Source organism: Dermochelys coriacea, chromosome 1 (genome assembly GCF_009764565.3).
Source record: "Dermochelys coriacea isolate rDerCor1 chromosome 1, rDerCor1.pri.v4, whole genome shotgun sequence".
NCBI classification, from domain to species: Eukaryota; Metazoa; Chordata; order Testudines; family Dermochelyidae; genus Dermochelys; species Dermochelys coriacea.
This window is the reverse complement of record NC_050068.2, coordinates 11,895,290-11,917,478: the sequence shown is the minus strand read 5'-3', so window position 1 is coordinate 11,917,478 and position 22,189 is coordinate 11,895,290. Positions and strand designations below refer to the sequence as shown.

General features: G+C 38.9%; 1 protein-coding gene across 5 annotated transcripts in view; it reads right to left on the bottom strand.

Annotated features, from left to right (window-relative positions):
- Positions 1-22,189, bottom strand: part of FCHSD2 (FCH and double SH3 domains 2) — a 260,803-nt gene that overhangs the window by 37,662 nt on the left and 200,952 nt on the right. For 3 of the 5 annotated variants that reach the window (XM_038418949.2, XM_038418958.2, XM_038418979.2), the window contains 3 exons: positions 15,494-15,616; positions 9,296-9,391; positions 8,189-8,260 (listed from right to left, as the gene is read on the bottom strand). In XM_038418949.2, the coding sequence (XP_038274877.1) occupies positions 8,189-8,260; positions 9,296-9,391; positions 15,494-15,616 (291 nt within the window). The remainder of the gene's footprint in view (positions 1-8,188; positions 8,261-9,295; positions 9,392-15,493; positions 15,617-22,189) is intronic. The other 2 variants (XM_038418970.2, XM_043504046.1) reach the window with 1 other exon arrangement.

Below are 22,189 nucleotides of genomic sequence, written 5' to 3'. Positions count from 1 at the left end.
TCCTGAAATTAGAGGGAATATTTATATAAAATTAAATTTTTCACTGATAAATGATAACTAGATATTGTACAAGTTAATTTATACTCAGCATTTATATAATTCTTTATTATTAAATATTTATACCACAGCATCACCCAGACACCTCAATCAAGTGCTATGCTGCATGAAGAAATACAAAGACACACTGCTTCCTTAGAACAGCTCACTAAGAAGAAAGTTTACAATCTCATTTACACTGTCAAAAACATTTACAAACATTAACTTTCAAATCCTGTTTACCACATAAGTCTTCAACTTAGATCCCAATCCTGCAAATACTTAGGCATGCGCTCTATTGCAGTGGTTCTCAATAAGATGTACATGTACCCCTGGGGGTACGCACAGGTCTTCCCAGGAGTACATCAACTCATCTAGATATTTGCCTAGTTTTACAACAGGCTATATAAATATCACTAGCAAAGTTAGTACAAACTAAACTTTCATACAGGTAAAATGAGAAAGTCAGCAATCTTTCAGAAATAGTGTGGCTTTTGTACTTTTAGGTCTGATTTTGTAAGCAAGTAGTTTATAAGTGAGGTGAATCTTGGGGAGACACAAGACAAATCTAACTCCTGAAAGGGGTACAGTAGTCTGGAAAGGTTGAGAATCACTGATCTAGTGTTTCAAATATAAGCTACCTGTCTTCACTTTCAAGACCCTTCATGACGTATCCCCACTCTACCTATCTTTCTTACAGTACAGAAAGTTTGCCTCCCACATCTGATGGTGGCAGACTATATTAGCCTCTATCCCTCGCTCATTAAATTCACTAACAAGTACCTTTGTGCTTTCTCCCATGCTGCCCTTCACACTTGAGAGGAGACAACCATAAAAAGCTAACTCATTATTCTCCTTCAAATCCCTCCTTAAAACTCTCCTTTGCCACAAAGCCTACGAAAACACACTTGACAACAGTCAAGCTACTGGTGTGCGGAGGTTACTGCCTATCAGGTGACCAATACTGTCTCATTGTTTTCTGTACTCCCGTAGGTCTGTCTATATTGATCGGTCTTCTTTTGTCTTATATTTAGGTTGGAAGTTCTTTGGGGGCAGGGACTGTTTTTGTTCTGTGTTAGTACAGTGCCTAGCACAACGTGGTCCTAGTCTACGACAGGGGTTCCTAGGCATCATGATAATACAAATAACATTTAATAAAACGTGCTTAATTTTCAACATGGGAGCAATCCCACAGGTTTCCAGTTACTTCACTGGGACCACTCACAAGCGCCAAGTGTTTAGGACTGGGGTCTTCATTTGTTGCAAGGTATCTGACTTGATTTAACCTCTTTCAAAAAGATGAAAACTAAATTGCTTCTGCTGGCTAGAGAGCAAAGAAAGGGCCCAACAAGCTGAGCTAAATACAGATGAACTTTCTGCTTTAGTCTCTCAGCTTGGAGTACAGTGAAAGCAGTGTCAAGTGCTAAAACTCAGTCTTTTAAAGCAAACAAACAAAATACCTGGTCATCTAAAGAACATGAAGTCACTGACTCGCTGCAAAGTTGAGACCAGCAATTATATGCTGGTTCTCAAAAAAATTACTGTATTTAGTTTGTAGTTATGTCTCCAACTTTTGTCCAAAAGGCTATTACAGGTGCAGGATTTGTCTTACAGAAGCAAGTATGCAGCTTGTATATACTTGTACATGCAATTATGCGGATACAGACTGCAAACTTGTAGTTTTGGCAGTAAGAAATGTTGACTCCCTTGAACCTAATAAAAGCTCAAAGTATTTTTCTAGCCTATAACAAAAAATAACTATTTGACAAAGAATAGAAAGAAGTAAACATATACTACATGCAAACCACTAACATAAAACACACCTAAAAATCTCAGCCAGTACTTTTTAAAAGTTCAAAATACGATGCTACGATGCCAATGGCACATTGCAAGACCCACCTTATGATCAGACCCTTTTCTGGGATATGCATGACTTAAGTTTCATCTAAATAGCAGTACTCAAGAAAAGCATCAGACAAATTTGGTGCCTATTTTGTTATTATATAGAACTCATTTAATTTTAGTTATTAAGAGTCAGCTGGGACTGCCCTTGCACTTCAGAAAGATGGCATTTTTTTTTGTTGTGAACAGGAACGGCACCAGCCTCTTCCCAGTGTGGGAGCTGCGATGAGCAAGACAGAAAGTTGGGGAGGCTGTGCCCCCCTCTGAGGCGAGATCAGAGGCTGCAAGCCAGAGCCAGGCATCATGGGGCGCTGACTGCTCACAGCCAATAAGCAATGCCAGTTGGGTGCCTGGCCAGCAGCCGCTGATCTCTTGGCTTTGCCTTCAGAGCTGGGTGGCTGGAGAGCAGCAGCTGCTGCGGAATGGCTGAGGCAAATTTTGGGGTGGCTATAGCCCTTGGAAGCCCCCAGCATTGCCCCGATTGTGAACAAGACATATAGTTTAACGTTAAACAATTCTAAGGACATTCTTTTGTTCTGATCAAGTGCTTCAAAGAGGACCCTGACCTGTTGCTATTGGGTGAACTGAAACATAATACATACTTTAAGTCAAAAGTAAAAACAACCCAAAGAAGGGCTTAGTTTAGTCACTATTGTTCATTTAAATGCATGATTCTGCTATTTTAATTTATCACAAATTCTGAACATTTTTAATCTACAATCCCTATTTTTTACTTTAATGTTAATAATTTATTGCCTTATTGTTCAAAGCCTTTTTGGTTCACCTTGTTAATAAATAAAGAGCATGTGTCTGTTTCAAAAACTATTTTCACCTAATTTTTTCTATCACCTCACTACTGCTAATCTCAGAACTCCTTGCTAGAATAAGAAGCAGGGTTATACTGGCAAGTGAGACAGTAAAAAAAAAGGGCATATTTGGGCATATTTCCTAAAGTCCATATGGAGGGTTAGCGCATGGTGTCTGTATGGAGGGCCCATATGGTGAGGGGTGTGGTTTTTTTTTAATTGCACATATTTTGAGGCACCTTATGTCCAGTATGTGCTGCTTCTTATCTTCCTTAGTTCAATTCTTTCTTCTGCCAAGGAAGAGAAGCATGGGTGAAAAATGCAATGAAGCAAGATGATCCCAGCAACACCGGAGGATCAGCCTGAGTTCTCTATACATACCAATTATCATTATGGTGTGTGAAAGGCTAGGGGAACACCCATGAAACATAAGGCAACACAAAGTCGTCAATTAAAAATAAAAGACCCCATTTTCATCAGAGAAAGGCTGATTCTAGGATGTATGCATGGAAGGGGTTCCAGGCTTTCCAATGTCATCTGGGCCTCTGGAGAACCTTGGGAAAATAACAATCCATCATAAATTGTTGGCTAAAGGTAAATTATCTACACTAAATTATTTTACTATTGGCAAATAAAGCTCCATTTTATTTGTCCATTGAGACTAGGCATAATAGAAATAGTCTTTATTTGAATCACTTTTCATATGGAAGAAGTAATTGTAAAGACATTCTGTACTGTCAAAATTAACAATTCATTGAGTAAGTTTGTTTAGGGAGTTGAATATTTATTTATTGTGCATTTGGACTGCCATGTGATATCCATTTTTTGGGATCACAGTTTCACTTCAGATAACTTCTACAGCAGTGAATTCTCTCTTTAATACACTAAATGCACACAGGGGTGGTCAAAGTAGCTGAGGCCAGGCATTTTAGGATGGAGTTATGGACAAGCTATTGCTTTGCTGCTCTATGCCTCCATGTTCGTTTTAGGAAAAGAAAGGGTGGAATCTCAAATTGCTTTGTCTTTATGAAGCATGTTAGAAATAGTTCTCAAGTACTGTTTAGAGTTTCAGTTTCTGGAACTCCTAATTTCTCTGCCATCATGGAGAGCACTGTCAGATGTTGGTGATCAATAGCACTACTAGACCCCAATGGTGATTTGAGCTCCTCTCTTTATTGTTCTTACTTACAGACTTAAGTCACTTCATTATGTGTTCAGATGACTGGGTTTGAAATACTTCTGAACTCTAATTTTTGGTGTTGAATTTTGAATCTTTGATTTATTTTTTCATTGTTTATTTAAAAAATATTCATACCCGCTCACTCAAATTCATCTGAAGGAACTACAAGAAATTTTAATTTTCTGGTACAGTATAGAGTGAAATTTGCAGAGAGACTCTCAATTCCTCACTTTGTGCAGACAGCCAACTATCCTAGCAGCTGCATTTCCCTCTAGTTATTCCCATATACAACACATTGTCTTATAAAAAGAAATACAGAAGAATGGTTATTTATCAAGTATCCACAATGAAGAGGGGGATCTTCTGAATTAGTCTTCACACAGATACCGACTCTACGGTCATCTATTCTAGTAGTGACTGAAAACATCAACAGACAGAAGATCTGTGTAACTGGTCTCTTTGTCTTTATATTACTTTAACAACTGACACTTGTTTTTAACCAATTGTTCAGAATCAGACATGGACAAAGCTCATTGAATTCAATAAATAATGCTATCAGCATGGTCGTTAGATTCCACAAAAATGTACGTAGTTCGATCTTTTAATTTTCCCATATGCATAGTAAGGCAGGAACCCTGTTAAAACTCAGGCACAGTTCACGGAGCAGATGACTGAGTTTGTAATTCTCCATAATTTTCTTCACAACTGACTTTTCAATAAACTTCAAATATGATTACCATATCACAAGCCCCAGACTGTAAACCTGTCCCTAAGGAGGGTCACTCAAACAAAAGAACCTTCAGTGACATCAGCCACACACAGGATATGTCAAATTACATGGATAATTGTACAGCTTTACAAAGTCCCCACTTAGGCAAGACACCAGGATTTATTACCTATTGAACTGAATGGCTGTACTTCTCAGCAGCAATTCATAACACCTGAAGTGGTAACATTTAACCATATCAACATTTGCTTAATTTCCAGTAAAGCTACATCTAAAAATTATCTAATTATTTTATACCATTTTAAAATGTAGGTCAGTTTTTTTTAGACCTTTTCAGGTAGAAAATTAGGACCTGATTTTGCAGAATGTGCAGAAGTAGTCTAACTGGACTTGGAGCTACTCATGTAAGCAAGGACTGCACATCACTGGGTCCTCCTCCTTTCTTCACTGACTCACTAAGGTGCCTTAAGTGCAAGTCAATTTAATTTCATTTACGCCCACTTTAAGGTCCTTTTATATTGCCAGAGAGGTGTAAAGAAGCCCTTAGTGGAAATGAGAATCAGGCCCATATATTTTTATAGAGAGAAAATGTTTCTAGTCTGAGTTGGAACAAAAGTGGACAAACTCACCTGCACATTCAAGAAAACAGTGAAATTACTATCCCTGCTCCCAAATACAATTTAGGACATCAGGTCTTAAAAGTTATAATCTTCAGCATGGAAGGAACTATTCCTTAGTCCTTAAGGAACTAAACTGTGGAACACCCATTAATGTTACTGGAAGGTTCAAAGTTTACTTCCTGCACTGCACCTATGCCGAAAATGTACTAACATCAAAATGTATATTTAAGTTTGTCTTATAAATTAAATACTTTTTCAAAAAATTAAACTTGGTTAAGTTAGTAAACGTTAATGCCAACTAGCATGAGTTTAACTTGGCTGAGAGAAAGACAACAATCCTAATACTGTAACAGGAGACAACTGTCATTACAAAGGCAGTGAGTAGAAAAACAGGAAGGAGAATTGCTTCAAAAGCTTAGTGTCAGCTCTTTGTTGCCATTATTCTCAGTTTTTTGGAGATGCTTTTCATTTGTTGCAGTTTCTCACACGATAACATGTAGTTCAAGGAAGGGGATCCTTTTCCAATCAGGAAGTATAAAAAAAGCTGGCTAATTTTCTTTAATATTTTGCCATGTTCTTAAAGATATGCTTATCTAAGTATTGTGGGGATGGACAATATGTATTCTGTACAATGAACTCTGACAACTTCTGATTAGAAGTTCACTTTGTCCTCTAAACAGACGTCCTGATGATTAAACTCTCCATTCTGTTAGCTATAACACTTTTCATCTAGATCCACTGCACAGGTTAACTGAACTCCTTTTCTTCTGGAGGAAAAAAGTGTCCCCCAAAATGCATTTATTTTTGCTACACATTCTGAAAGGCCTTGTGCGTCTGTAAATTTCCCTCTTGAAAGGATCAAAAACTAGAGCTGGTTAAGATATTTTCTGACCAAAACAAACAAACAAACAAACAATCAATTCATCAAAACTGAAATTTCTGATATTGTTGAAACATCCCATTTCAACATTTTTGAAACAGTTCTGGGGTTTGGGTCAAAACAACTGTTTAGAAACTTAAGTTAATTTATGGAAAAATGTAAAAAAGTCAAAATCAAAATGAAATGTTGTGAAATTAACAAAACAAACATTTCAAATGACCTAATTAGAATTTTTTTTCCAGAATTTTGGTTCACAAAAATTGTGAAGATGTTGACTTTTTGCCCTGATTCAGGATGGCAAAATTTTCTGAAGTACTGAAAATTCTCATGGGTCAGGAAAACAGTTCCCCACCTATCTCTACTAAGAACCTCTCATGGCTACTGTCAATGACTGTGTGTTGAGAGGGAGAATTATCAGCTCCCTCCTTTCACAGGCTGAAGGCACTAGCTTTGCTGCACTCTTAGTTCCTGAGAGCTTTGGACAACTCAGAGACTGTAAGACAATCCTTTATATTCCACCGTACTGGGGAGCTCAACAGACAAGCCAAGCGTTCATATTTAAAACCAGAAAATAATTAATCTAATAGCAGCGCCTAAAAACCCCAAACAGAAGGGGACCAGAGCACCGCTGTGTCAGGAACTTACTCGGCAAGGAAGCTCAAAACTGCCCTTTGGAAAAATAGTATTTTAGCTAAGAATGGCAGATCACTCTGCAATATAGTTTCTTAACCTTTTAGAATGAAAATAATCATGCCTATCCCATTAAAACTAAAAAGCAACAAGCCCACTGTGTCTCAGAAAAGCTTCCACACAAAATGGCAGGAAATAAGTGGCAAAAAATGCACAATAGTTATAAATCCTTCAGTCTTAATTATAATTTGACTTGCTAGAAAATGTACCATTTCTGACTGAAATTCAGAAGCAAAAATCTTGAGTGAAAACTTAAAATGTAAAAAGATTGTCCCCACTTTCACACAGTTCTAGTCACCACTCTTGACCCAATTAAGTGAGAAGTATTTGACAGTCAAGACATGAAGCCTTTTATGATTTTCTTGAGGAAGTAGAGAATTTCAGAAACAGCTAAAACTCCAGGGAAAGGCTGTGCAAGGGGGGGAAAAAAAAATAAAAAAAGAGTAATCCTGAACTTGGGTATGGTCAGGCAAGTGAAAGAAACTGTCTTTGAAATACTGAGGCATGATGTTTTACATCCTTGGCTCTGAACACTCTGGCACTGCTTTTTCTAGAAAGTTCTTGAAGCTCAGATCACCAGAGATGCCTATTCGACAAGGCGGAACACACAGTGACCACCTCAAAGAAGAATCTTATTTGTAATGTTGGGGACTTTATGAAACTAAATTAAGGTTCTATTTCAGATGTGGGTAGTTCTCTAGAAAAAGGGGAGAATTTATGTGGTTGGGGGGGGCTGGTTATCAGCACATGCTAGTGGCTCCCTTGTATGTTATGAATCTCCATCTAATTTTATGTTGACAGAGACAGAGAGAGTTGCATGTATTTTTCTCAAATGATCAGTTGGGAATTACATTGCTTTATTTAGTACATGCCTGGGTTTGCCTACACCCTGATATCACACATGAAAGCAAGGAACTGATATGTATCTACTTAAAAAAATATTGTTGAAGACCTCTTGTCTTGTATGTATTACAAATATCTTTAGTTATATTAAAAGATGAAATGCTGAGATAAGCCTCTCTATGCATGTCAGAGAAGTGACAATTACACACTTCACTGTATCTCCTCAAGTTGTGAAATTTTAATTACAAATGATGTGCAAAAGCACAAGATACTTCAGAACGCAAGAAGCTATAAGTGAGAAACTGATCCATACCATTAACATAACATGAAACAAGAAAATGGTAATTTAACTATTATATCTCAAAATGGAGCAAGTGAGTTATGTCCTTATATATTATGCATTCAGTTGCTACTTATGCATGACAGCGAATTTAGCACTCACATTAGCATGCACACCAGTAATACCACAAATGCCAAACACTGATGACAAATACTACCATATACCTCTGCTATAGTCATTCTCATAGCACTGACAGGTGAAGGCTCAATATCCACCAGCTGAACTGCATTAAAACTCTGAATGATAAAGATTGCACAAGGACAAAAACACAGAGCATACAATTAGAATTACAATGCACACACAAGTGAGGAATTCAGCACACAGTACTATGAACAACCTAGCACTCTTATGTAAACAATTTGCTCTATGGAGAAGTTAGGGAAAAATTAAAATTGCTTATCATTTGTTAAGATGGAAAGCCAAAAGATAACATTTTAATTTCAAGGGCGATTTTGTTACAGCTGTTAGTGTTTATTTCTGGCAAAGTTACTCATACAGTCCATAACATATCCATTAATACAGTTTCTGGATTTAAACATTCAATGCGAGGGCCCCAAGCAGGATTTACCCGCTATTTTCTCTCTTTTTAAACCTAAACTTAGTTCAAAATAGTACTTATACCTAACTCTAGGAGAATGAAAAATCAACAGACAATTTCTATTTTTAAAAAACCTTTCAGGAACGTATCCATTATACTGTGATTTACTCAACTATAATTTCACTAGTGATTTTTCTGCTTTAAAAGTGGAATATGTCAAAAGACTGCATGTATTTAGAAACCATTTTGGAATACATGTCAACTGTATCCTTTTTATTTAAACCAAAAAGTGTATACATTTCTCCAGTAAACTGAACGGAATAGGGCATTTTATTTGGCAAATCATTAAATTGTCTATTTGTAACCCTACCTTTATGGATGTTCGGAGAACCTCACCAGAATATAACAGAGTTAAATAGGTTTAGCAAAAACTGTTAGCTCAAAACAGAAATCCAGGATGTTAGTCACACAAGCAGGAGGCAAAAATAGTGCAGTTCTTTTGCAGGTGACAATACTGGCATCTTTTCAGAGCTTTATTGTAATTACACACCTATTGTAAGCAAAGTTGGTGAAATCAGGTCAGTGACCTTTACCTATTCCAGGAATATCAGCTGTGTTAGTGAACACTGACAGATTAGCAAACAAGGCTAGCTTCTTACCAGTTTACCCCCAAAAAACCTTGTTAAGAACAGAACTGGAATAACTGAATCATAGAATTTACGAATGCCCTTACGGTGTCGCTGTCACTAGGCTGGAACTGGAAGGGTTGTGGTCTGTGAAATACAGAGTTCTCCTGTAAAAACAGTTGAAGATTGTAATCCCGTACCACCTGAAAAGAGAACAAATTCCAATTTAGACTTTTTTTTTTGTTTTGTAGAATTGGGACATATATTTAGTGTTGCAAGGATAAAATTAACACACTGTTCTTCAAATAGGGCCCAATTCTTCAGCTGCTCCGTGCATGGAACTCCCATTGGTTTCAACGGGAATTGTGTCCAGGAACAAATGGCAGAGTCAGGGCTTAAGGTAATGACCATATAAATGATTGCTTGCAAGGGCTCTGTGGGGTGCTATCCAGTGCAGGACTAAGTTCTAAATAAGTATCTATCCTTGTATTTAGATAAGTATCAGAGATTATCCAACGGCAAATATCACTGCAAAAGGAAAAGTGGGGAACAAAGCAAAGAGACAAATATATAACATTTCAGTTACACAAACACTTGACCGTTTATGGACAATTCTCCAAATACAATTCATATTTTAACAAATTGAAATGCTATAATATTTTTCCATAAACAGTCAAACTTTGATGAGCCATAGGATCCCTAGAAACCATTTGATAAAACATTTGAAAAATGAAGCTTTAATTGAGTTCTTTATAACTGAATATATATTATAGATGGAAAAATTGTCAGATAAAACGTGCATATCTTTTACACCACTAGTAGTGTGCCAATTAAAAACTGCTTTAGCTACAGTTAAAGACATACCACTAACCCATAGTTTCCAAAACATTAAACAAAATATTTACATATCACAGTCAGTGTGCATTCAGACAAATACTCAGCAATTTGATTTTAAAAAATATTACTTGCTGAACAGAGCTTTTAGTACTTTAACTAGTGGAAATAATGTTTACCACATTTATGTTTAACTATATGGCCAAATATACATTACTAAGGTTGACAATTTAAATGCAGATTTCTATCTGGGGATTCAAAATATGTTTACACAGTTAATATTCATTTGGCCACACTGCAAAAGAGAGAGGATTTTGGATGATAGTTTATGCTGCTAAGTAGGATGTATTCCATAATATATTAAAACTCAGAAATTTATGTTGCTGAAAGGTTGAGTGGTTAAAAAATTAACTAAGTCAAGAAAGGTAAGTAAAAGTATTCCTTATTATGAATAACTCAATCACATTTGATAATAAGGTACATGTTTACTGCAACTGTGTACCTACTAATCTCAAATATACCCTATGTGAAGTGCAGATGACAAATTCAATTTGTGACCCCTATGTTTCCTGAGAAAAGTGTTTAATAAGATTTTGCATTTCATTTTCCTGGTTTTTTAACATGAGATTAAGACACTAAAATGTATTTATTTCACTTTGTACTGTTGAAAATATAGGGATCTTTACACTGACACCAAAACCTAATGTGTTCAGACAGGGAAATAGAGAAAAATTAAAAGGACTATTATACTACAATGTAGTTACAATGCTCCAAAGTCCCATAAAAAAGTATTTCACCTCTACATTTAAAAGAAATTTCATACTACATGTATAAAAAGTGATTTTACATTTCTTATAACTCAAATATTTCAATTTCTTTTTCAGATTAGTCTGAGACTAGTCCTTGAAGAGAATTTACTCATCTAGAAATTTTCCATTTTTGTAATTTTTGAATGAGTTGACTATAAAAAAGTTTTTATAATTTTTCATGCTTGGATAACTAAACCAGCCAAATAGACATTCCTTAAACTAACTAAAATATTATCTTTTAGTCTGAGACCAAAGGAAGATTTTTTTCAGAAATGTATTATCAGGCAAACAAAGGCTAAAAAGGGAAGCCCGTGTTGTTCCTTAGTTAGATCGTTCTATATTAGAAGGCTATAGTGCAACATTAAGATATGGTCTAGTGAATGCTTCTGTTTTCTGAACCATCCTTTTTTAAAATTTTTGATTTTGGGGTGATTATATTCTCAATCTCAAAGTTACATGAAAGAGAAAACATTAATGAAATTTCCTTACTTAAAAAAGGAAAGAAAAGAATTAAAGTGACAAGAGTTCTCAACCCAACCTTCCCTAGTGACAAGGGCTCAATCTACCCCTTCTCCTGTGGCCAAACCCTTTCCCAATGGAAGTCTTCTTCTAGCTCCAGAAACCTTCCACAATCCTCATTTTCTACTGGAGCCAAGTGCACTAGTATATGTCAGTGCACATATTTGAACATGAGAGTGAGTCACACGTACATACACGTGTACATTTTAACATCTGAATGTGTGATCAGATTACATAATTAAATGCATTCAGTTTAACCTGAACACATTAAAACAGGGGTGGCCAAGCTGAGCCTCAGAAGGAGCCAAAATTTACCAACGTACATTGCCAAAGAGCCACAGTAATATGTTAGCAGCCCCCCTTCAGCTCCCCCTGCCACTCCCAGCGCCTCCCACCCACCGGCAGCCCCGCCGATCAATGCCTCCACCTCCCCATCTCCCGATCAGCTGTTTCGTGGCATGCAGGAGGCTCGGAGGGTGAGGAGTGAAGGCATAGCAGGCTCAGGGGAGGGGATGGGAAGGGGTGGAGTCGGGGCAGGGCCTGTGGCAGAGCCAGGGGTTGAGCAGTGAGCACCTGCTGGCACATTGGAAAGTTGGCGCCTGTAGCTCCAGCCCCGGAGTTGATGCCTCTACAAGGAGCCACATATTAACTTCTGAAGAGCCGCATGTGGCTCTGGAGCCAAAGGTTGGCCAGCCCTGCATTAAAATATATGTATGTTCTAGCTTTCTCGGCCCTGAAAGGAGCTGAGTGTTTTAGTTAGGGCTTCTATTGCTGAGAGGTGTTGGTAGTTTTGAAACTGGAGAATGAATAATTTGCAGTTCGGGGAGGGGAGATGGGGGGCTGAGTATTCGTCACTGGGGTGAGGTCATTTACATGGCATGTGATATTGTGATCACATAATCAGACTAACAGTATTTATCATTAGCTTGCACATTTAAATATAACGTACTGGGTATCCTGAATTCAGAGATTCAACAGGCATTGGATCCTTTAAAGCACAGGCTTTGCAGAAGATGGCAGGAGACCCAGCCAAAAGGCTGCCAAGGCCCATTCCTAAGGTGGTGAGGGATGGGGAGGCAAAGTACTAACCTTTCACTCTCACCTTTCAGATGGTATCAGAAAGAGCCAAGTCTGGCATGTGATGGGGTACCCTAAAGGGGTTAATGGAGGCCAGATGGGCCAATTACTAATCAAGCAGCAAATGAGGGAAAATGTGTTAGAATGTGTTAGCTTAACCTGACAGTATGAAATACCAATTATATAATGCACAGTTACTGGTGTACATTATAAAACTGACACTGCAATCTGGGTTGGTGTAGCTTCTCAGTAGAACTAGATCTCAGAAATTTAGCAGTTCAAAAACAACTAATGGGATTTTACCAAAGTGTTCTAAAGAAAATTAACCTTTAAAATGAGTTGAAGTTTCGAAAATTTAAGTCCAAAAAGTAAAACTCTTGAGTAAGAACAGGCAGTTAAAAAGCAAGTTGAATTACAGGTTATGCAGGTCTCTCCAAATTAGCATGAATAAAACCTCTGTAACAAAACACATCACAGCACCATGAACTATGTATAAGCTCCATTCTATAGAAAAACATTTTAGCAGGAAAGGTATAACTAATAAATTTTAGAAAACCTCTACAAATGACTTAAGGTATCTTTTCCATGTGTATGTTTAAGGTCTGGTATTTAGAAAATTACCAAGAAGGAAGGATGGAAGGCTAGGAATCTCTTCTTTTTCATCGTATCTAGACTTGATGGTCACAAGATATGGAATCCTAAAGTTTCCACTGCTCCAGAATTAAATAGCAGTTTTAGGTGGAGGAGGAATTAAACTTTTTTTTAAGCAGATTTTGCTTTTTGTTTTAAAAAATGGAAGCTGTTTAAAGCTGCTCAAAGGTCTAGAATATTAGTAGTAGTTCCAGCAAAGATGGATTAGTGGGCAAAGGGCAGGTGAGGCAGTCAAAGTACACAATAAATGGTTAAGGTCTTGACTACTTAAGAGGTGATGGCAGGCTACTTTTATTTATTCTGATGTATAGAAATGCTAAAAATGGTGCACTTTCATATGGTCTCGGTCTGGGGTTCTCAAGCTGGGGGTTGCAAGGTTCTTACATGGGGGATCGTGAGCTGTCAGCCTCCACCCCAAACCCTGCTTTGCCTCCAGCATTTATAATGGTGTTAAATATATAAAAAAGCATTTTAATTGATTGGGGGGGAAGGGGGGCACACACAGAGAGGCTTGCTATATGAAAGGGGTCACCAGTAAAAAAGTTTGAGAATCACTGCTCTAGGTGCTCTTGATATCTTTTAAAAATACATCCCATTGCTTTTGGTTAAATGCCCTCAGCTCTGGAATTCACATCTTCGGTCTGTTCGAGTCCTGCCAGGACCCCCGTAAAACACACTGAAGGGCAGAGAAGAGAGGATGGGGAGCAGATAACTTTAGTGAGTTTGGAGGGTTTTTTAAACTGTCATTCTGACCTGCTGAGTTTTTATATCAGCAGAATTTTAATAACTGATACAGGCCTTTAATATTGGATAGGTTCTTGTATAAATGTAAAGAACAAACATATCACATGGCTGTGCATTTTCACACCAGCACATACACACACAAAAAGCAGTAATGTAATACAATCTTTCTGTTTAAGCATAAAGTAAAGGAAGAGAGAAAAGAATGAGTTAACCCCATGCAGCTGTAAAAGTTATTTTCAGACATGACTGCTGTGGTTACTTTTTTGTTGCTTCTCCAGGTGTTGTGATAGCTTGGAGAGGCTGAAAACAGAACTACTTATTCCAGATACAATGCAGAAAATGGTTACTGTACAAAATAAAATGTATCCACAGACTTCTGGTTGAGTAGAAGCTTGCTGGCACAAGCTCTCAGTCTAGCTAAATTCCATAAAAAATACAACAAAGGTATTTTCTATGCAAGCAACCTTTAGAAATGACAGTTTAGACAGTCAATTCAAAGAAAAAAAGCAAAGTATTGCACCCTGCATTCTGATTACGAAGCATTAAAATACTGTAAAAATGAATTAATATGCACAAACTCTATAAACATGTGGCCACTATAAACTATTATACTAATTTTGGAGAGCATCAACAACAGGTCAACTATCATGTCTTTAAGCAACACTATGATACATACAAAACAAATGATTAAAGTAAACTCCTTTGTCTGCAGAAGGCTAAATGGTATTTTCATCTTCTACCCTGAAATTGCCAAATAAACTCAAAACTGGCTAGAATATAGCAGTACATTTTAATCTGTCCATTATACTCTACAGCTAATAAAAAGTAAGTTCCCTACTCCAAAACTACTAGAACAAGATGAATGGGGAATGATTTTAAAGAAATATGTAGTTTGACTTCTATCTGAGTCAACATTCAGAGGTACATAAATAATATGCTCTGTTCCTGTATGAGTGATCATGGCTCACACAAGGAATATTACAATTATACCATAATATCTGAGGTCTAGTTGGCTTGGGTTTTATTGGAATCTTTAATAGTACTCAGGATTTGCAGGAGAGGAGGTTATGCAAGTTGACATGCCACAAAATGAATCTGTAAAAGACCCAGACCTATTTCTGATTTTGGTTACTTGGGATAAAGAAACAAAGATGTGAATTATAAGATTCTAATCTGTTTTCTATATTGGCCAATTTCAAATCCAAAAAAGAATCCCAGATGATATAGTGTTTTGTTTTTTAAGTCGATAGTCAGTGACCAAAAAAATGATCCAAGCAGTTTCATACTGCTATTTTTTCAGAAATGACTAATTCTGCTACAAAACCTACATGTAGAGTGAAGTGCAGTTTCTCTTTCTAGGCGTGTAGAGTGAACATAATTTGACACTTCCCAATTGCTGCTGCAGAACCTAAAGAATATGTAGAATGCAAATTCACTCAAGAGAATGCAGTACTTTTGCAGCAACAGGGAAATTTCCCAGAAATTTTCCTTGAAGTTTTGTCAAATTGAATGCAATACAAGGATGAACAGAAATATAATACACCTTAAGAATTCCATGTATTTGTCAATATATTTTGGGAATGAATCTCTAGTGCCCAAAAGATAAGACCAATAACTTACTTTATGTTTTAACTATTCAGCTATAAAGGATAATTCAGTTAAAAGGCTTACCCTGCTGGAAGTTTCCAATAAAAATTGGAATGTATTCTGTACAGCTTGGCATGTCTCTAGCTCAGTCCTGCTGAATGCCATTAAATAATCCTTAAAGTGATCATATACATTCCCATCAAGAGCCTGTATAAAGAGAGGAAGAAGTATAAAATAAAAATAATTAAAAAGTGTGCAGGATAATTTGCTTTACATTCATTTTTTTAGATTTATAATCCAAATTCTTTAAACACAATAATCAGAATGGCCTGGAAGGGTGAACATCTTTCACTAGCCATAGTAGCAAAGTCATTGTCTTAATTCCACTAGATGGCACCACAGAGCACTATAACAACAAGTGTATTTCAATAAATATGTTTTCCATCCAGTTATGTAATAGTATCCATAGCAGAATGCTGAGGTCAGGTTTGGATAAATGATTTTGCTTAGAGATATGTTCTCAATGAGAAGTAAGTGACCTTGCAAGTAAAAGGATATGTAGCTTCTACTGCAGAGGATGTACTTTTATTGTGAAGCATTCTAAATTTTGTCATGGGGCGATTAATAAATAAAGAAGTCCTAATCTGAAATATAGATAATATTGACTACAGCAAGAACTACCAGGTGTCCATTATTTTTATATTTTGAGAGCACGCACACACACACACACACACACACACATATATACACCCCCCCCATCCATGCACACAAATATCAGCTGCACAAAAGCACTGCTTATCATTCATGTTGCAAACTATTATTAATTACATTAAAGCTCACCTCAATGGCTATATTGTGTTAATTGCTGTAAAAATTACATTGTAAAACCTAATCCATACCAAGTTGTGCCAGTTTAACTTAACATATGTTGGCAAATTGATTTAAACCACTGCAACTGTGTGTGTACAGACATTCTTATATCATCTTAAAACTGGTGTATATTCTTTAAGCCGATATAAATGTATATGCCCACACACAAAGTTTCATCGGTTTAACTAAATCAGTCAAGAAAAATAGTGCCTGTTTTCAGATTTCTTTGAAAACAGTTTTCGATTAGTGTGGTTAGCGCAAGTATTTGATTGCATGTGCTTCAACCTCGTCAAAAGCCTGCTTGCTTGACATTCAAGATGTTCTCCACCTCTGGTGTAATTTGCTGTAAAATTAGGTGCTCTAGGACCTTGAGACACACAGAAAGCAGTGATATTGGGAAGTAGCTTGATGCCTGGTTTGGGTCTTTATCAGGTTTTGTGAGGCCGATGACTTTTGACATGAACCACATTTTTGGCAGTCTTCTTTCATTGGTGGCCCTTGCGAAGAACTGAGCCGGCCAAGATGTTTCAGGAACTCTGGAAGAATGTTGTCACAGCCAGCAGCGGTGCCAGACTTGATGTTATATAGCACTCTGTCCATCTCTGGAATTGTGAAAGGTTCAGGGCAAGCTCTGGATTTGTGTTGCCTGCCTCTACTCCATCTGGACTTGACTCTTCACTTCTTTTTCGAGGGTGTCTTTCCCATGCAAAACAGGAGACTGTCTAGTTGGTTAGCACTCACAGATGATCAGCTTGACCTCACTGCAGCATATGATACTGTGTGGCACATGGATCCACTTGTTAAAATATTAAGAGTCCTCCCACCATGGATTACTGATGCCATCGAACTGCTACTCCAAGACAGATGGTTCAGGGTGCATGCGGGTCAACGAACAAGGTGGAAAAGCTGGAAAAACAGATGAATGGGTTACCCCAGTGGGTCTGTTCTAGCCCCAATCTTGTTCAAACTATACATCAATGACCTGCCACCAACCCAGTCACGGAAGTTCATCTGTGCAGACGACATCTGCTGCAGGCTACAGGCTCTGACTTTCTCTGAGCTGGAGAACACCCTGAGTGATGATGCTGCAAAGCTGGCTGACTAATGCAAGACATGGTGCCTTCAGCTTAGTACCAGCAAAACAGCCTTTAGCACATTCCACCGCCACCATGAGAGAGCTAAGAGGGAATTAAATATCATAATGAATGGCCAGAGGCTGAAGCACGAAGCATACCCAGTTTACTTAAGCATGACCATCAACTGAACACTGACATACAAAAGCCACCTGAACAAGATACCAGCAAAGGTCAAGACATGCAACAACCTTCTCAGCAAACTGGCAAGTTCTTCATGGGGAGTGGATGCTCCAACCCTAAGGACTTCAGCTCTTGCCATCCTGTATTCAATAGCAGAGTACTGTGCACCATTATGGAGTTGGCCAGCACACGCCACACATGTTGACTGCAACTTAACTCAAGAACGTGCATCATCACAGGAACTCTTTGACCGACTCATTTCCATGGCTTCCACTTCTGAGCCACCTTGCTCCCCCTTACACCAGGAGGGAGATTGCAGCTGGCAAGCTTCTTGAGAAGATATGTGTCAACCCAAGCTTGCCCTTGTTCAACAAGCTTTTTATCCCCCAGCGACACGTTTTTCATCACAACACCCACTGTGGTCAAGGCTGCTATGCCAGGATGCGACAGTGGAGTCCCTGTGGTGTTCCACATCAACAATCCATCAGTTCCTTGTCTCAGACCCTACTGCTTGCCCTGCCATATCATGAGTAGGCCCTTCTTAACTGATTCTAGACTGGGCAAGGCCTCTGTGCAACCAACCAGTACCACTGCGGTCTTTGAGACAATACAAGCTGCAGCGCAGATCAAACAGTGACACACACTGTTTTGAGAGTGCCAGATAACCAAACTCAGCAGTGAGCTCCAAGACTTCCACTTGGCCCCTAAGAATGCTATTGCTTGGCTCAGCTAATATGCAAACACTAAATCAATCAACCAATCAATTAGTTTCAGACAATAGTTTCAGCCCACCCCCTAGGCAGGGCTCAGCTGCTCTCTCAGCACAAAGCCCCACCCCCTAATCAGGCTCAGCTGCTCTCCCAGCACAAAACCCCTACACACACACAAATACAAATACAAATACTAAAAATACAATACCAAGTACAACTACCTTCTCCTCCAACAGAACTCCCACTCAAACTCCCCTGTTTAAAGCTCTGTTTGCTAGCTCCTGTGCCGCTGCAGCTGTCTGTGCCGCTGCCTGACTGGCTGGCTACCTTTATAGGGCCCCTAGTCAGAAGCCCCACCCCCTAGGCAGGGCTCAGCTGCTCTCTCAGCACAAAGCCCCACCCCCTAATCAGGCTCAGCTGCTCTCCCAGCACAAAACCCCTACACACACACACACACACAAATACAAATACTAAAAATACAATACCAAGTACAACTACCGACAGCTGCAGCGGCACAGGAGCTAGCAAACAGAGCTCTAAACAGGGGAGTTTGAGTGGGAGTTTGAAAGGGGAGTTTGGCTTGTGGTGCTTGTTTGGGCTTTGCTTTTGCTGGGGGGGTGTTCTTTTTGGTGTGGCTTGTGTTTCCCAGATTAACAGGATTTAGGTGGGAAGGAGATGACAGATACAGAGTGACTCCTGCAGTGAAAGACACATTGAGGATGACTGGATGTGGAAGCTGTGGTATGTACATGATCCTGGAGGGGGGAACCGGTAAGAGTTTTGTCTGCATGAAATGCCGTCTGATAGAGCTGATGGAGGAAAAGATCCGAGGTTTGGAGATGCAGGTGGAAAGTCTCGTTGAGTTTAGGAAGGGGTTTGAGCAGATGATGGAGCAAAGATATGAGGTATCTGAAGGGAAAAGCTCAGACTCTCGGATGGAAGCAGGGCTGGGGAATTTTGAGGAGAGACTGGATGAGGAAAGTGGTCAGTGGAAACATGTGACTCAAAGAACCAGGCAGAGAAAAAGACGGGCTAGTGAAGGAGAAATAGAGCTTAGGAACAGGTTTGCAGAGTTGGAAAATGAAGAAGGGGCTCAGCAGGTAGTCGCTGAAGGTGGAAGGGTAAGGAAGAAGAGAAGAGAGGCTAGCCCTATAGAAAAAGGGGAAGAGTCAAGGGAGACTACACCAATTATGAGCCCCAGGAGGATACAGGATGGGTTGAAGAGAATTGTAAGGGAAAATAGGAATGGAAAGAACTTGCAGCCAGAGGGAACAGGGGAGAGACTGGAGAATAGCACTGTCACCAGGAAAAGGCAGGTCTATGTGATCGGGGACTCTTTATTGAGAAGAATAGACAGGCCTGTAACTAGAGCTGATCCTGAGAATAGAAGGGTGTGCTGTCTTCCGGGTGCTAAGATAAGGGATGTAGACCTGAGGTTGAAAAGGATCCTCAAGGGAGCGGGAAAGAATCCCCTAATTATCCTTCATGTGGGAACAAATGATACAGCCAGATTCTCGCTGGAAAGTATCAAGGGAGACTATGCTAGGCTGGGGAAGACGCTTAAGGAAATTGAGGCTCAGGTGATCTTTAGCGGGATCCTTCCTCTTCCTAGAGAAGGGCAACAAAGGTGTGACAAGATTATGACTGTCAACAGATGGCTTAGGCAGTGGTGCTATAAGGAGGGCTTTGGGATGTATGGCCACTGGGAGGCATTCACGGACAGAGGTCAGTTCTCTCGGGATGGACTTCATCTGAGTAGGGAAGGAAATAGACTTCTAGGATCGAGGCTGGCACAACTGATAAAGAGAGCTTTAAACTAGGAATTGGGGGGAGATGGATGGGAGATGTCCGGAAAATCTCCACGCCAGATTTTAGCATTGAGAGGGAAGAAGATGAAGTAAGAAAGGATACAGCCATGGGTAGGAGAATGTATATAAGGAGCGAGGGCGGTGTGGATACTAGTCTAATAGGTTATAATGGCTGTAGAATGACTGTGCCTAATAGGGTACAAAATGTGAGCGAGGCCAAACAGCAAAAATTAAGATGTTTATACACCAATGCGAGGAGTCTAGGTAACAAAATGGAGGAACTAGAGCTACTGGTGCAGGAAGTGAAACCAGATATTATAGGGATAACAGAAACAGGGTGGAATAGTAGTCATGACTGGACTACAGGTATTGAAGGGTATGTGCTGTTTAGGAAAGACAGAAACAAAGGTAAAAGGGGTGGAGTAGCATTGTATATCAACGATGAGTTAGAATGTAAAGAAATAAGAAGCGATGCAATGGATAAGACAGAGTCTGTCTGGGCAAAAATTACATTGGGGAAGAAAACTAGTAAAGCCTCTCCTATGATAGTGCTTGGGGTGTGCTATAGACCTCCGGGATCTAATTTGGTTATGGATAGAGCCCTTTTTGATGTCTTTAATAAAGTAAATACTAATGGAAACTGCGTGATCATGGGAGACTTTAACTTCCCAGATATAGACTGGAGGACCAGTGCTAGCAATAATAATAGGGCTCAGATTTTCCTAGATGCGATAGCTGATGGATTCCTTCAACAAGTAGTTGCTGAACCGACTAGAGGGGATGCCATTTTAGATTTAATTTTGGTGAGTAGCGAGGACCTCATAGAAGAAATGGTTGTAGGGGACAATCTTGGCTCAAGTGATCATGAGCTAATTCAGTTCAAACTAAGTGGAAGGATTAACAAAAATAAATCTGCAACTAGGGTTTTTGATTTCAAAAGGGCTGACTTTCAAAAATTAAGGAAATTAGTTAGGGAAGTGGATTGGACTGAAGAACTTATGGATCTAAAGGCAGTTGAGGCCTGGGATTACTTTAAATCAAAACTGCAGAAGCTATCGGAAGCCTGTATCCCAAGAAAGGGGAAAAAATTCATAGGAAGGAGTTGTAGACCAAGCTGGATGAGCAAGCATCTTAGAGAGGTGATTATGAAGAAGCAGAAAGCATACAGGGAGTGGAAGATGGGAGGGATCAGCAAGGAAACCTACCTAATTGAGGTCAGAAGATGTAGGGATAAAGTCAGAGAGGCTAAAAGTCGAGTAGAGTTGGACCTTGCAAAGGGAATTAAAACCAATTGTAAAAGGTTCTATAGCCATATAAATAAGAAGAAAACTAAGAAGGAAGAAGTGGGGCCGCTTAACACTGAGGATGGAGCGGAGGTTAAAGATAATCTAGGCATGGCCCAATATCTAAACAAATACTTTGCCTCAGTCTTTAATAAGGCTAAAGAGGATCTTGGGGATAATGGTAGCATGACAAATGGGAAGGAGGATATAGAGGTAGATATTACCATATCAGAGGTAGAAGCGAAACTGAAACAGCTTAATGGGACTAAATCGGGGGGCCCAGATAATCTTCATCCAAGAATATTAAAGGAATTGGCACCTGAAATTGCAAGCCCATTAGCAAGAATTTTTAATGAATCTGTAAACTCAGGAATAGTACCGAATGATTGGAGAATTGCTAATATAGTTCCTATTTTTAAGAAAGGAAAAAAAAGTGATCCAGGTAACTACAGGCCAGTTAGTTTGACATCTGTAGTATGCAAGGTCCTGGAAAAAATTTTGAAGGAGAAATTAGTTAAGGACATTGAAGTCAATGGTAAATGGGACAAAATACAACATGGTTTTACAAAAGGTAGATCGTGCCAAACCAACCTAATCTCCTTTTTTGAAAAAGTAACAGATTTTTTAGATAAAGGAAATGCAGGGGATCTAATTTACCTAGATTTCAGTAAGGCATTTGATACCGTGCCACATGGGGAATTATTAGTTAAATTGGAGAAGATGGGGATCAATATGAACATCAGAAGGTGGATAAGGAATTGGTTAAAGGGGAGACTGCAACGGGTCCTACTGAAAGGCGAACTGTCAGGTTGGAGGGAGGTTACCAGTGGAGTTCCTCAGGGATCGGTTTTGG